The sequence below is a fragment of the Mobula birostris genome, chromosome 25 (assembly GCF_030028105.1).
Source record: "Mobula birostris isolate sMobBir1 chromosome 25, sMobBir1.hap1, whole genome shotgun sequence".
In the NCBI taxonomy this organism is placed as follows: Eukaryota; Metazoa; Chordata; class Chondrichthyes; order Myliobatiformes; family Myliobatidae; genus Mobula; species Mobula birostris.
The window spans coordinates 56,427,707-56,441,992 of record NC_092394.1 but is presented as its reverse complement, the minus strand read 5'-3'; the positions used below and the strand labels follow the sequence as shown (position 1 = coordinate 56,441,992).

Below are 14,286 nucleotides of genomic sequence, written 5' to 3'. Positions count from 1 at the left end.
TAAGGGTATGATCTACAAATTACAACAGGACAGAGAAAATGCATGTCAAAAGGGCAATGTTACATAGTTATGGAGGACTTCAATATGCAAGAAGATTGGAAAAATCAGGTTGGTGCTGGATTCCAGGAGGGAGAATTTCGAGAGTGCCTATGAGATTGCTTTTTAGAGCAGCTCGTGGTTGAGTCATTCTAGATTGGTTGTTGTGCAATGAACCGGGATTGTTAGAGAGCTTAAGGTAAAAGAATCTTGAGGGGAAAGTGATCATAATATGATCGAATTCACCCTGAAATTTGAGAAGAAGCTAAAGTCAGATGTATCAGTATTGCAGTGGATAAAGAGAATTATAGCGGCATGAGAAGAATTGGCCAGAATTGATTAGAAAAGAACATAGAAACCTATGGCACATTACAAGCCCTTCAGTCCACAATGTTGTGCTGACCTACTCTAGAAACTGCCTAGAATTTCCCTACCTCATAGCCCTCTATTTTTCTAAGCTCCATGTACCTATCTAAGAGGCTCTTAAAAGACCCTATTGTATCTGCTTCCACCACCGTCACTGGCAGCTCATTCCACGCACTCACTACCCTCTGCATAAAAAAAAACTTACCCCTGACATCCCCTCTGTACCTATTTCCAAGCACCGTAAAGCTATCCCCCTCCTGTTAGCCATTTCAGCCCTGGAAAAAGGATCTACCTATCCACACGATCAATGCCTCTCATCATCTTATACACTTCTATCAGGTCACCTCTCATCTTCCATTGCTCCAAGGAGAAAAGGTAAAGTTCACTCAACCTATTTTCATAAGGCACACTCTCTATTCCAGGCAACCTCCTCCTAAATCTCCTCTGCACTCTCTCTATAGTATCCACATCCTTCCTGTAGAGAGATGACCAGAAATGAACAAAGTCCTCCAAGTGGTCTGACCAAAGTCTTATATTGCAGTAACGTTATCTCATGGCTCTTGAATCCCACGGTTTATGAATGCCAACACACCATACACCTTCTTAACAACAGTGTCAACCTGCGAGCTCCTATGGACACAGACCCCAAGATCTCACTGATCCACACTGCCAAGAGTCTTACCATTAATATTATATTCTGCCTTCAAATTTGCCCTACCAAAATGAACCACTTGGGTTGAACTCCATCTCCCACTTCTCAGCCCAGTTCTGCATCCTATTGATATCCTGTTGTAACCTCTAACAACCCTACAGACTATCTACAACACCCCCAACCTTTGTGTTATCAGCAAACTTACTAACCCCACCTTCTACTTCTTCATCCAGGTCATTTATAAAAATCACAAAGAGGAGTGGTCCCAAACAGACCCCTGCAGAACACTACTGGTCACTGAACTCCATGCAGAATACGAATCATCTACAATCACCCTTTCCTTTCTGCAGGCAAACCAATTCAGGATCCACAAAGCAAGGTTTCCTTGCATTCCATGCCTCCTTAACTTTCTGAATGAGTCTTGCATGGGGAACCATAAGACCATAAGATGTAGGAGAAGTAGGCCATTCGGCCCATTGAGTCTGCTCCACCATTCAATCATGGGCTGATCCAATTCTTACAGTCATCCCACTCCCCTGTTTTCACCCCATACTCTTTGATGCCCTGGCTAATCAAGAACCTATCTATCTCTGCCTTAAGTACGCCCAATGAATGGCCTCTACAGCCGCTCGTGGCAACAAATTCCACAGATTTACCACCCCTCACTAAAGTAATTTCTCCGCATCTCAGTTCTAAAAGGCTGTCCTTCAATCCTGAAGTCGTGCCCTCTTGTCCAAGAATCCCCTACCATGGGAAATAACTTTGCCATATCTCATCTGTTCAGGCCTTTTAACATACAGAATATTTCTATGAGATCCCCCCTCATTCTCCTGAACTCCAGGGAATACAGCCCAAGAGCTGCCAGACGTTCCTCATACAGTAACCCTTTCATTCCTGGAATCATTCTTGTGAATCTTCCCAATACCCCAGTGTGGTCTCACGACTGCCTTATACATCACATCCCTGCTCTTATATGCTATACCTTTAGAAATGAATGACTCTCTCCCCATCTGCCCGTTTATTTCTTCCACCAAAGTGCATGACCATACACTTTCCAACATTGTATTTCATTTGCCACTTCTTTGCCCATTCCCCTAACTATCTAAGTCTCTCTGCAGGCTCTCTGTTTCCTCAACACTAGCCGCTCCTCCATCTATCTTTGTATCGTCGGCAAATTTAGCCACAAATCCATTAATACCGTAGTCCAAATCATTGACATACATCATGTAAAGCAGCGGTCCCACACTGACCCCTGTGGACTTCCACTAAAAACCAGCAGCCAACCAGAATAGGATCCCTTTATTCTCCCTCCCTATTTTCTGCTATCAGCCAATGCTCCACCCACGCTAGTAACTTCCCTGTAATTCCATGGGCTCTTATCTTGCGAAGCAGCCTCATGTGCTGAACCTTGTCAAAGGCCAAGTACACCTTGTAATTTCGCAAGCACAAGGAAATCTGCAGATGCTGTAATTTCTAGCAACACACATAAAAATTGCTGGTGAATGCAGCAGGCCAGACAGCATCTATAAGAAGAGGTACAGTCGATTTTTGGGCCGAGACCCTTCATCAGGACTAACTTCATCAGATCAGAAGAGATAGTAAGAGATTTGAAAGTGGGAGGGGGAGGGGGAGGGGGAGATCCGAAATGATAGGAGAAGACAGGAGGGGGAAGGGATGTAGCTAAAAGCTGGAAAGTTGATTGGCAAAAGGGATATGAGAGGATCATGGGACGGACGAGAGGCCTAGGGAGAAAGAAAGGGGAGTAGGGAAGCCCAGAGGATGGGCAAGGAGTATGGTGAGAGGGACAGAGGGAGAAAAAGGAGAGAGAGAGAGACAAAAAAAAATTAATAATAATAAAAGATAAATAAATAACGGATGGGGTACGAAGGGGAGGTGGGGCATTAACGGAAGTTAGAGAAGTCGATGTTCATGCCATCAGGTTGGAGGCTACCCAGACGGAATATAAGCTGTTGTTCCTCCAACCTGAGTGTGGCTTCTTCTTGACAGTAGAGGAGGCCGTGGATAGACATATCAGAATGGGAATGGGACGTGGAATTAAAATGTGCGGCCACTGGGAGATCCTGCTTTCTCTGGCGGACAGAGCGTAGGTGTTCAGTGAAACTGTCTCCTAGCCTGCGTTGGGATTCGCCAATATATAGAAGGCCACATCGGGAGCACCGGACGCAGTATATCACCCCAGCCGACTCACAGGTGAAGTGTCGCCTCACCTGGAAGGACTGTCTGGGGCCCTGAATGGTGGTGAGGGAGGAAGTGTAAGGGCATGTGTAGCACTTGTTCCACTTAAAAGGATAAGTGCCAGGAGGGAGATTGGTGGGAAGGGGTGGGTGGGATGAATGGACAAAAGGAGAGGCGTAGGGAGCGATCCCTGCAGAAAGTTGGGCGGGGGGGGGGAATGTGCTTAGTGGTGGGATCCCGTTGGAGATGGCAGAAGTTACACAGAATAATATGTTGGACCCGGAGGCTGGTGGGGTGGTAGGTGAGGACAAGGGGAACCCTATTCCTAGTGGGGTGGCGGGAGGATGGGGTGAGAGCAGATGTGCGTGAAATGGGGGAGATGCGTTTGACAGCAGAGTTGATGGTGGAGGAAGGGAAGCCCCTTTCTTTAAAAGAGGACATCTCCTTCATCCTGGAACTTAAAGCCTCATCCTGAGAGCAGATTGGGCAGAGACAGAAGAATTGCGAGAAGGGGATGGCATTTTTTGCAACAGACAGGGTGAGAAGAGGTATTGTCCAGGTAGCTCTGAGAGTCCGTAGGATTATAGTAGACATCAGTAGATAAGCTGTCTCCAGAGATAAAGACAGAAAAATCAAGAAAGAGGAGGGAAGTGTCGGAAATGGACCAGGTAAACTTGAGGGCAGGGTGAAAGTTGGAGGCAAAGTTAATGAAGTCAATGAGCTCAGCATGCATGCAGGAAGCAGTGCCAGTGCAGTCATCAATGTAGCGAAGGAAAAGTGGGGGACAGATACGAGTATAGGCTTGGAACATAGATTGTTCCACAAAGCCAACAAAAAGGCAGGCATAGCTGGGACCCACACGGGTGCCCATGGCTACACCTTTAGTTTGGAGGAAGTGGGAGGAGCCAAAGGAGAAATTATTAAGAGTAAGTACTCGTAACGTCCTCAAGAATTGCAGTAGGTTTGTCAGGCAGGATTTTCCTGTCAGGAAACCATACCGGCTTTGACCTATCTTGTCACGTGCCTCCAGGTACTCCGTAATCTCATCCCTAACAATCGATTCCAACAACTTCCCAACCACTGATGTCAGGCTAACGGGTCTATAGCTTCCTTTCTGCTGCCTCCCACCCTTCTTAAATAGCACAGTAACATTTGCAATTTTCCAATCATCCGGTACAATGCCAGAATCCATGGATTCTTGAAAGATCACTGTTAATGCCTCCGCAATGTCTCCAGCTACTTCCTTCTGAACCGGAGGATGCATTCCATCAGGTCCAGGAGATTTATCCACCCTCAGACTATTAAGCTTCCTGAGCACCTTCTCAGTTGGAATTTTCACTGCACCTACTTCACTACCCTGACACTCTTGAATGTCCGGTATACTGCAGATGTCTTGCACTGTGAAGACTGATGCAAAATATGCATTCAGTTCCTCTGCCATCTCTGCATCTCTCATTACAATATCTCCAACATCATTTTGTATTGGTCCTGTATTTACCCTCGACTCTCTTTTACTCTTTATATACTTAAAAAAGCTTTTAGTATCTCCTTTGATATTAGTTGCCAGCTTCCTCACATAACTCATCTTTTCCTTCCAAATGACCTTCCCAGCTTCCTTCTGCAAGTTTTTAAAAGCTTCCCAGTCCTCTATCTTCCCACTAGCTCTGGCTTCCTTGTATGCCCTCTGTTTTGCTTTTACTTCGGCGCTGACTTCACTTGTCAGCCACAGTAGTGCCCTTCTTCACTTTGAAATTTTTTTCTTATTTGGAATATATCTGTCTTGCACTTCCCTCATTTTTTGCAGAAACTCCAGCCATTGCTGCCTATCTGATTGGCAAGGATGGTGACAAAACAGCAATGGCTGGAATTTCTGGAAGCAATTTGGAAGGCATAGGATATATTCTCAAGGCAAGATGACACAGACATGGCTAACAAGAGAAGTCAAGGCCAAAATAAAAGCCAAAGAGAGGGCATATAATAGTGCAAGATTTAGTGGGAAGTTGGAGAATTGGGAAGCTTTTAAAAACCAACAGAAGGCAACTACTGTAAAACAGTCATTAAGAAGGTAAAGATGGAATACGAAAGCTAGCCAGTAATATTAAAGAGGATACCAAAAGTTTCTTCAGATACATAAAGTGTAAAAGAGAGGGAAGAGTGAATATCAGACCACTGGGAAACAATGCTGAAGAGGCCGTAGTCAGCATGGGTTCCTCAAGGGAAAATCTTGTCTGACAAAATCTGATGGAATTCTTTAAAGAGAAAACAAGCAAGATTGACAATCGGTTAGTGTTGTGTACTTGGATTTTCAGAAGGCCTTTGACAAGGTGCCACAAATGAGGTTGCTTAACAATCTACAAGCCCAAAGAAATGACATATGGAATACAGTGTCGAGAAATGTATGGTCTTGCACTTTGGTAGAAGAAATGAAAGGGTTAACTACTTTCCAAATGGAGATAAAATACAAAAGTATGGGGCGCAAAGTGACTTGAGAGTTCTTGTGCAGGATTCCTGAACGGTTAATTTGTAGGTTGAGACTGTGGTAAGGAAGGCAAATGCGATATTTGCATTAATTTCAAGAGGACTCACTTGGAGTATTGTGAGCAGTTTTGGGCCCTGCACCTTAGAAAGGATGTGCTGAAACTGGAGAAGATTCAAAGGAGGTACACAAAAATTATTCCAGGATTGAATGGTTTGTCATATGAACAGTGTTTGATGGCTCTGGGCCTATATTCACTAGAATTCAGAAGAATGAGGGGTGACCTTGATGAAATTTACTGAATGGTGAAAGTCCTTGATAGAGTGGATGTGGGGAGAATGTTTACTAAGTTGGGAAAGTCTAAGACCAGAGGACAAAATCTCAGAATAGAGGGGTGTCCTTTTAGAATGGAGATGAGGAGTAATTTCTTTAGCCTGAGAGTGGTGGATCTGTGGAATTCTTTGCCACAGTCAGCTGAGGAGGCCAAGTCTTTATGTATATTTAAGGCAATGGTTGATAGATTCTTGATTGGTTAGGGCATTAAGGGATACAGGGAGAAGGCAGGAGATTGGAGCTGAGAATAAAATTGGATCAGTCATGATGAAATGGCAGAGCAGACACAATGGGCCAAATGGCCTTATTCTGCTCTGAGACACTATGGTCTTGTGGTTTCCTCTCCAAGGCCAGGGTGTCATTACCATTCTAGAGGCAGTTATCCTTATTGTATTAGTGTGATTATATGTTGGAACCAAATCAGGTTACTCACAATGTGGATGTGCAGCAGGGAGGGTGGTACAGAATCTGGAAGCTGCATTATACTGGAGGGCAAAAACATTTTCAACTCAACTTTCAACTGTTGCATGGTTATATCACAAATGCAAAGCAAATATTACAGAATGCTGTTAATTTGACAACACTCAAAACTAATCAATCAGCTTCAAGACCTTGGCCTCAATACCTCCTTGTGCAATTGGATCCTTGAGTTCCTCACTTGTAAACCTCAGTCAGTTCAGATTGGAAACATCTCCTCCACAATCCCCATCAGCACAGGTGCACCACAAGGCTGTGCGCTTAACACCTGGCTCTACTCACTTTATACTTAGGACTGTGAGGCAAATCAGAACTCCAATGCCATAGTTAAGTCTGCTGACAACACCACGGTCGTTGGTCAAAACAAAGGCAGTGACGAATGAGCATACAGGAGGGAGACTAAAAGTCTGGCTGAGTAGCATTCAACAACAACCTCTCACTCAGTGTCAGCAAGACAAAGAAGCTGATTATTGACTTCAGGAGGAGGAAACCAGAGGTCCATAAATCAGTCCTCATCAGGGGATCAGAAGTGGAGAGGATCAGCAAACTTTAAATTCCTCAGTGTTATAATTTCAGAGGATCTGTCCTGGACCCAGAACGTAAGTGCCATTATGAAGAAAGTATGACATCACCTCTACTTGTTTTAGAAGTTTGCGAATATTCAGGATGACATCTTAAGGTTTGACAAACTTATTTGGATGTGTGGTGGAAAGCATATTGACTGGTTATACTAAATAAAACCAGTGTATGAAAACACCATGCCCTTGAATGGAAAAGCCAACAGAAAATTGTGGATACAGCCCACTGCTATCAGAAAGAAGATACAGGAGCCTCAGGACACACCACCAGGTTCAGTAATAGTTATTATCCCTCAATAATCAGGCTGTTGAACCAAAGGTGATAACTTCACTCATCCCCATTACTGAACTGTTCTCACAACCTATACACTCACTTTCAAAGACTCTTCATCTCATGTTCTCAATATTTATTTCTTATTATTATTTTGTTTTACTTTCTTTTTGTATTTGCAGAGTTTGACTTTTGCACATTGCTTGTTTGTCGTGTTGGGTGTGTTCTATCATGGATTCTATTGCATTTCTTGGATTTATTGTGTATGCCCACAAGTAAAAAGTATCTCAGGCTTGTATATGGTGACATATATGTACTATGAACCCACAACTGAAGCCACTATTCATAAGGTCTGGTGTTCCTATGTCCTCCCTCTGCTACTTTGATTGGCTCCCCTTTCCTGAATCCCTATCTTACCCTCTTGCCACTGGTGTTCAATTCACTCTTCCTCAGGCCCATTCTCATTCTCTATCTAAACTAATCGTATTCCAATCAAATAGTGCCATCCCCCTTCGAAGATTTTGCATCCTCACCACAAATCCTGCCTTCTCTCTGACAGGATTTTCAGACAGGCTATGAGTTGATTGTAGAGGATTGCTGCAGCTTCATCTGGGCACATGCGCAGCTCCAAGAATGATCAAGCATGCAAAGAGCATAAGCTCATGTGGTTTGATTATTTTCTATGTGATCAAATTCAGCCACTATGGCTTCTGTGCTGCCCATCTCTGGTGTACTTTAAGGATTTATCTTTGATTCCCAGTTAGGCTTGTTTTGTAAAACAGAGTTGCTTCAGCAAACATGAGGAAATCTGCAGATGCTGGAAATTCAAGCAACACACATAAAAAATGCTGGTGCCTCTTCCTATAGATGCTGCCTGGCCTGCTGCGTTCACCAGCATTTTTATGAGAGTTGTTTCAGTATTCCCAAATTAAAGATTTAAGCAAAGCATAAGCATGAAGGACTCACTTGATGTTTGTTTGAATCCAGTTGCCGAGTGAACGATTACATTAAGAAACCCGTAGAGGCCAGGTGATTCATCATCTGTGGGCAGCAAAGGGACAATAAAGACCATAAGACCATCAAACATAGGAGCAGAATTAAGCTATTCAGTCCATTGAGTTCACTCTACCATCTCATCATGGCTCATTCCGAATCCCATTCAACCCCATACACCTGCCCTCTCACCATATCCTGACCAATTAGGAATCTATCAACTTCCGCTTTAAATATATGCATGGTCTTGGCCTTCACTGCAGACTGTGGCAGAGCATTCCATAGATTCACAACTCGTTGGCTAAAAAAAATCCTCCTTACTTCTGTTCTAAAAGATTGCCCCTCAATTTTGAGGCTGTGCCCTCTAGATCTGGACACCCTCACCATAGGAAATATTCTCTCCACATCCACCCTATCTGGTCCTTTCAACATTCAGTAGGTTTCAATGAGATCCCTCCTGCATTCTTCTAAATTCCAGTGAGTACAGGCCCAAAGCTGCCAAATGGACCTCACCTGTTAATCCCTTCAGTCCCGGAATCATCCTTGTGAGCATCCTCTGGACTCTCTCCATTGCTAGGCCAGCCTCTTATTCAGCCTCTAGCGAAGTCTAGCCTCTAGCTTATAGGTAAGCCACGCCTCTAGCCTCTATCCTCTAGCCATGCCTCGCATCTAGCCTCTAGCCAAGCCAGGCCTCTAGACTCTAGCCAAGCCTCCCCTCTAGCCACTAGCCTCTAGACAAGCTTCACCTCTAGCTTATAGCCAAGCCTCGCCTCTAGTCAAGCCTCAATTCTCACCTCTAGTCTCTAGCCAAGCCTCGCCTCTAGCCTCTAGTCTCTAGTCAAGCCTTGCCTCTTGCCTCTAGTCTCTAGCCAGGCCTCGCATCTAGCCTCTAGACAAGCCTCTCCTGTAGCCTCTAGCCAAGCCTAGCCTCTAGCCTCTAGCCAAGGCTCACCGCTAGCCTCCAGCATCTAGTCAAGCCTCACCTCTAGCCTCCAGCATCTAGTCAAGTCAAGACGCTACCATCTAGCCTCTAGCCAAGCCTCGCCGCTAGCCTCTAGCTAAGCCTCGCCTCTAGCCAAGTCTCGCCTCTAGCAAAGCCTCACTTCTAACTTCTAGCCAAGCCTCACTTCTAACTTCTAGCCAAGCCTCACCTCTAGCCACTAGCCGCTATCCAAGCCTTGCTTCTAGCCTCTAGCCATGCCTCACAACACATCCTTTCTGACATATGGGGCCCAAAACTGTTGACAATACTCCAACTGTGGCCTGACTAGTGTCTTATAGTGTCTTACCATTATCTCCTTGATTTGATATTCTATTCCCCTTGAAATAAATGCCAACATTGTATTTGCCTTCTTTACCACAGACTCAACCTGTAAATTAACCTTCTGGGAGTCTTGCATGAGGACTCCCAAGTCCCTCTGCACGTCTGATGTTTGAAACTTCTCCGCATTTAGATAATAGCCAGCACTATTGTTCCTTTTACCAAAATGCATAATCATACTGTATTCCATCTGCCACTTTTTTTGCCCATTCTTCTAATTTGTCTAAGTCCTGTTGCAATGGCATTGCTTCCTCAACACTACCTACCCCACCTCCCCACACCCATCTCTATATCATGCACAAACTTTACCACAAAGCCATCAATTCCACTATCCCAATCACTGACAAATAATGTGAAAAGTAGTGGTCCCAATATTAACACCCGAGGAAAACAACTAGTCACTGACAGCCACCTGAAAAGGCCCCTTCTATTTTCACTCACAGCCATTCCTCTATCCAGGTCAGTATATTTCCTGTAACACCATAGGATTTTATTTTGTTAAGCAGCCTCAAATGCCTTCTGAAAATCTAAGTAAATTACACCTACTGCCTTTCTTTTGTCCACCCTGCTTGTTACTTCCTTGAAAATCTCTAACAGATTTATTAGACAAGTTTTCCCTTTACAAAAACCATGTTGACTTTGACTTATTTTATTATTAGTCTCCAAGTACTTCAAAACCTCATCCTTAAGAATACACTTTTCCAACTACTGAGGTTAGGCTAATTGGCCTATAATTTCCTCTCTTTTGTCTTCCTCCCTTCTTATAAAGTGGAGAGACATTTGTAATCTTCCAGTCCTCCGGACCACGCCTGAATGAAGTAACTCTTGAAAGATCATGATCAGCAACTTCTGTCAGGACTATGGGATGTAGTCCATCTGGTCCAGGTGACTTATCCACCTTAAGACCTTTCAGTTTGCTTGGCACTTCTTCCTTTGTAATAGCAATGGTACTCACTCCTGCTCCCTGACATTCTCAGAGCTCTGGCACACTGCTAGTGTCTTCCACAGTAAAGACTGAAGCAACGTACTTAGTAAATTCATTTGCCATTTCTTTGTCGCTCATTACAACCTCACCAGCATAATGTTCCAGTAGTTCAATAGCAACTCTCACCTCCTTTTTATTCTTTATATAACTGAAAATACATTAAGTATCCTGCTTTATATTATCGGCTAGATTGCCCTCATACTTCATCTTTTATCTACTTACAGCTTTTTAAGTTGCCTTTGTTGGATTTAAAAAGCTTCCTAATCATTCAACTTACCACTCACTTTTCTATCTTGTATGCCCTTTCCTTGGCTTTTATGTGTCCTTAACTTTCCTTGTCAGCCACAGTTGCCTACTACTGCCATTTGAGAACAACTTCTTCTGTGGGACATATCTATCCTGCGCCTTGGGAACCATTCCCAGAAACTTCAGGCACCTTTGTTCTGCCATCATCTCTGCCACTATCCCCCTCCAATCCACCAAGGTAAGCTCCTCTCTCATGCCTCTGTAGTTCTCTTTATTCCATTGTGATACTGATATACTGATATATCTGACTTGTGCTTCATCCTCTGAAATTGCAGCATGAATTTAATCATATTATGAACACCGGCTCCTATGAGTTCCTTTACCTTAAGTTCTCTAATAAAATCTGGGTGATCACACAACCCCCAATCTAAGGTAGCCTTTTCCTTAGTAAATTCAAGTACAAGCTGCTCTGAAAAGCCATCTCGTAGGCATTCAACAAATCCCCTCTCTTGGGATCCAACACCAGCCTGATTTTCCCAATCCCCTTGTATAAGACACCTTAATTGAGATATACAAAATGATAAGAGGCATAGATAGAGTAGATAGCCCGAGACGTTTCCCCAGGGTGGAAATGGCTAATATGAGGGGGCATAATTTTAAGGTGATTGGAGGATTTTAAGGTTTTGTGGTGGTGGGGGGGAAATGTCAGAACTAAGGTTTTTACACAGAGTAGTGGGTGTGTGGAACACCCTGCCAGGCTGGTGGTGAAGGGACATTTAAGAAATTCTTTGATAGGCATAAGGACGATAGAGAAATGAAGGACTATGTACGAGGGAAGGGTTAGATTGATCTTAGAGTAGGTTCAAAGGTTGGTAGGACATTGTGGATCGAAGGGCTTGTACTTTGCTGTAGTATTCTATGTTCTAGATGTTGGTAAGGCCATATTTAGAGTGTAGTTCTGGTCACCTACCAAGAAGAAAGTTATCAGTAAGTTGTAAAGAGTATAGGGAAAATTTACAAGGATGTTGCCAGGACTTGAGGATCTAAGTTATAGTGAAAGGTTGACTAGGTTAAGAGATTCCTTGGAGTACTGGAGAATGAGGGGAGATTTGAAAGAAATATGCAAAATTATGAGGGATATAAGAAAGGTAAATGCCAGCAGGCTTTTTCCACTAAGGTGGGGTGAGACTAGAACTAAAGGTCATAGGTTAATTTAGATAAGTAAATAAATGGGAAGGGTATTGAGGGTTATGGCACAGGTGCAAGTCAATAGGACTTGGCAGAATAACAGTTCAGCATGGGCTAGATGGGTCAAAAGGCATGCGCCCTCGTATGCTATGATTTTCCATAAAAAGTTTCCAAATGAATTTCTTCCACTTTATTTTGTTGTCTATGAGGAATATTGATTGATTAGCAGGCACAATCCCCTTCCAATGGCATAATTTCAGTATAAGAAATCGTCCATACCTTTTTGGGCAAATTTGTCATGATTTTGGCCCACTGAGTCCATGCCGTCCACCAAACAGCCACTTACAGTAACTTTATACTAATCCTATTTCCTTCTTCCCACATTTCCATCACACCTTCCAGATGTTACCACTCACACAGCAGTGGAATTTACAGTAACCAATTAACCTACCAACCCATATTTCTTTGGAATGTGAAGTAAATTAGAATATCTGAAGAAAATCCACATAGACATGAGAAGTAAGTGCAAACTCTATGCAAACAGCACTGGAAGTTAGGATAGTAGCCACTTCACTAGAGATGTGAGGTAGCAGCTCTGCCCGTTACCTTGTGTATCGGAGAGAGCAGAATATTACTGTATGCCGAAAATCCTGGACATACAATCAAGGGTGGCAGTTTTTACCAAAGAAATTTGTGCTGCTGGCACTTAGTTAGAAATAATATCTGTGGGGATCACGTGAAGCAGCAACGAGGTAAGACATGCTAGCGTGAGCTCCCCGAGTGTGTCTCAATAGTTATCTTTATTTTGCTGTTATTGTTAAAACCACATTCCTAAAATTTCTAAAACAAATCTCACTTGCTAGTGGTGCATGGCAAGGTATAATCTTAGAAGTAAGAAGGATATTTTGTTGTCAACTGAAGGAATAAAATACCCCCGTATTTTATTAAGATGGCGGCCAACTCTGGAAAAGGGGGGAAGTTTTCCCTCGAGACAGTCATGACGGTCATTCGGGAAAGCAAGGAAGAACTATCAACACAAATCGACACTAAAATGATTAACATCTAATCCTCGCTAATTAAAATAGAATCTGCGTTATCAACACTAGCTGACCAAGTTCAGGAAATGGAGGGGCGTGTATCTGCCAATGAAGATAACATAACAGAAGTCACCACGCACGTTGAGAAATTGGAGAAAGAGGTGCAATTGTTGAAAGACAAGGTGGACGACCTGGAAAACAGGAGTAGGCGGAACAATATTTGGATACTGAATCTCCCTGAGAAAGCTGAAGGTCGCGACGCAGCTGGATTTTTGGAACGAATCCCATCAGAAATTTTTAGCATCGAAAACTTTCCTACCACCATCACCTGCGAGAGAACCCACCGCCTGGGAAAATTCCCCAGCAGTGGTGACGACTCATAGAGACCGAGACTTATAATTGCAAAGCTCCTCAATTTTAAGAACAAGGAGACGATTATGCGTCTGGCAGGCAAAGAGGAGTGATTCACTATGAAATTAAGGACACCTTCAAAGAGGTTAAGAAGACCCTACGGGAAAAGGGGCATTGATTATTCCCTGCACTATCCAGCTAAACTTCGGATTATGCATAAGGAAGTCACCAAGTGGTTTGTTACTCCTGATGCAGTAACGGAGTTTTTGAAAGTTATCGACAATAATGACTGATAGTCCTCTCGCTCCGTGTACAACGGACGGGTTACTGTGATGCTTAAGCACTCTATACATCGAGTGACTTCTACTTAAGTGATTATTCGATGTACTGCTGTGACTGATATGAGGTCACGAGTAAGTTTCACAATATGGATACTTTCCCACCTGGCTATTGTGGAAAGTGCATCTCCTTAATTTTTGATGAAATTTCATCTCACACTTGTGCCTTAAGATGTTTTTGATTCGCAGTGACCCCTTTACTAAATATTTTTATATGTTGTAGTCTGAGTTCTGTTCAAGTTGCTTTGCCAGATATTATGTGCATGCTCCTAGGCCTCGATTGTACTCGTTTAGAGGCTGTAGACCTAGAATTCTTAATTAATGTGGTTTAATACTCAGTATATTTTTCTGTAACTGTTGAGAACCCTTGCATTTTTAGAGAGAGTAGCCTACCCACCGGGGATGTTTGGTCTAGGGGGCGTCAACAGGTGGGTCTCATATG

The 14,286-nt window shown here is 43.4% G+C and overlaps 1 protein-coding gene across 1 annotated transcript in view; it reads right to left on the bottom strand.

The window, feature by feature from the left end:
• Positions 1–14,286, bottom strand: part of LOC140187912 (breakpoint cluster region protein) — a 446,198-nt gene that overhangs the window by 134,620 nt on the left and 297,292 nt on the right. Inside the window, exon 14 of the mRNA XM_072243771.1 lies at positions 8,352–8,426. Within this exon, the coding sequence (XP_072099872.1) occupies positions 8,352–8,426 (75 nt within the window). The remainder of the gene's footprint in view (positions 1–8,351; positions 8,427–14,286) is intronic.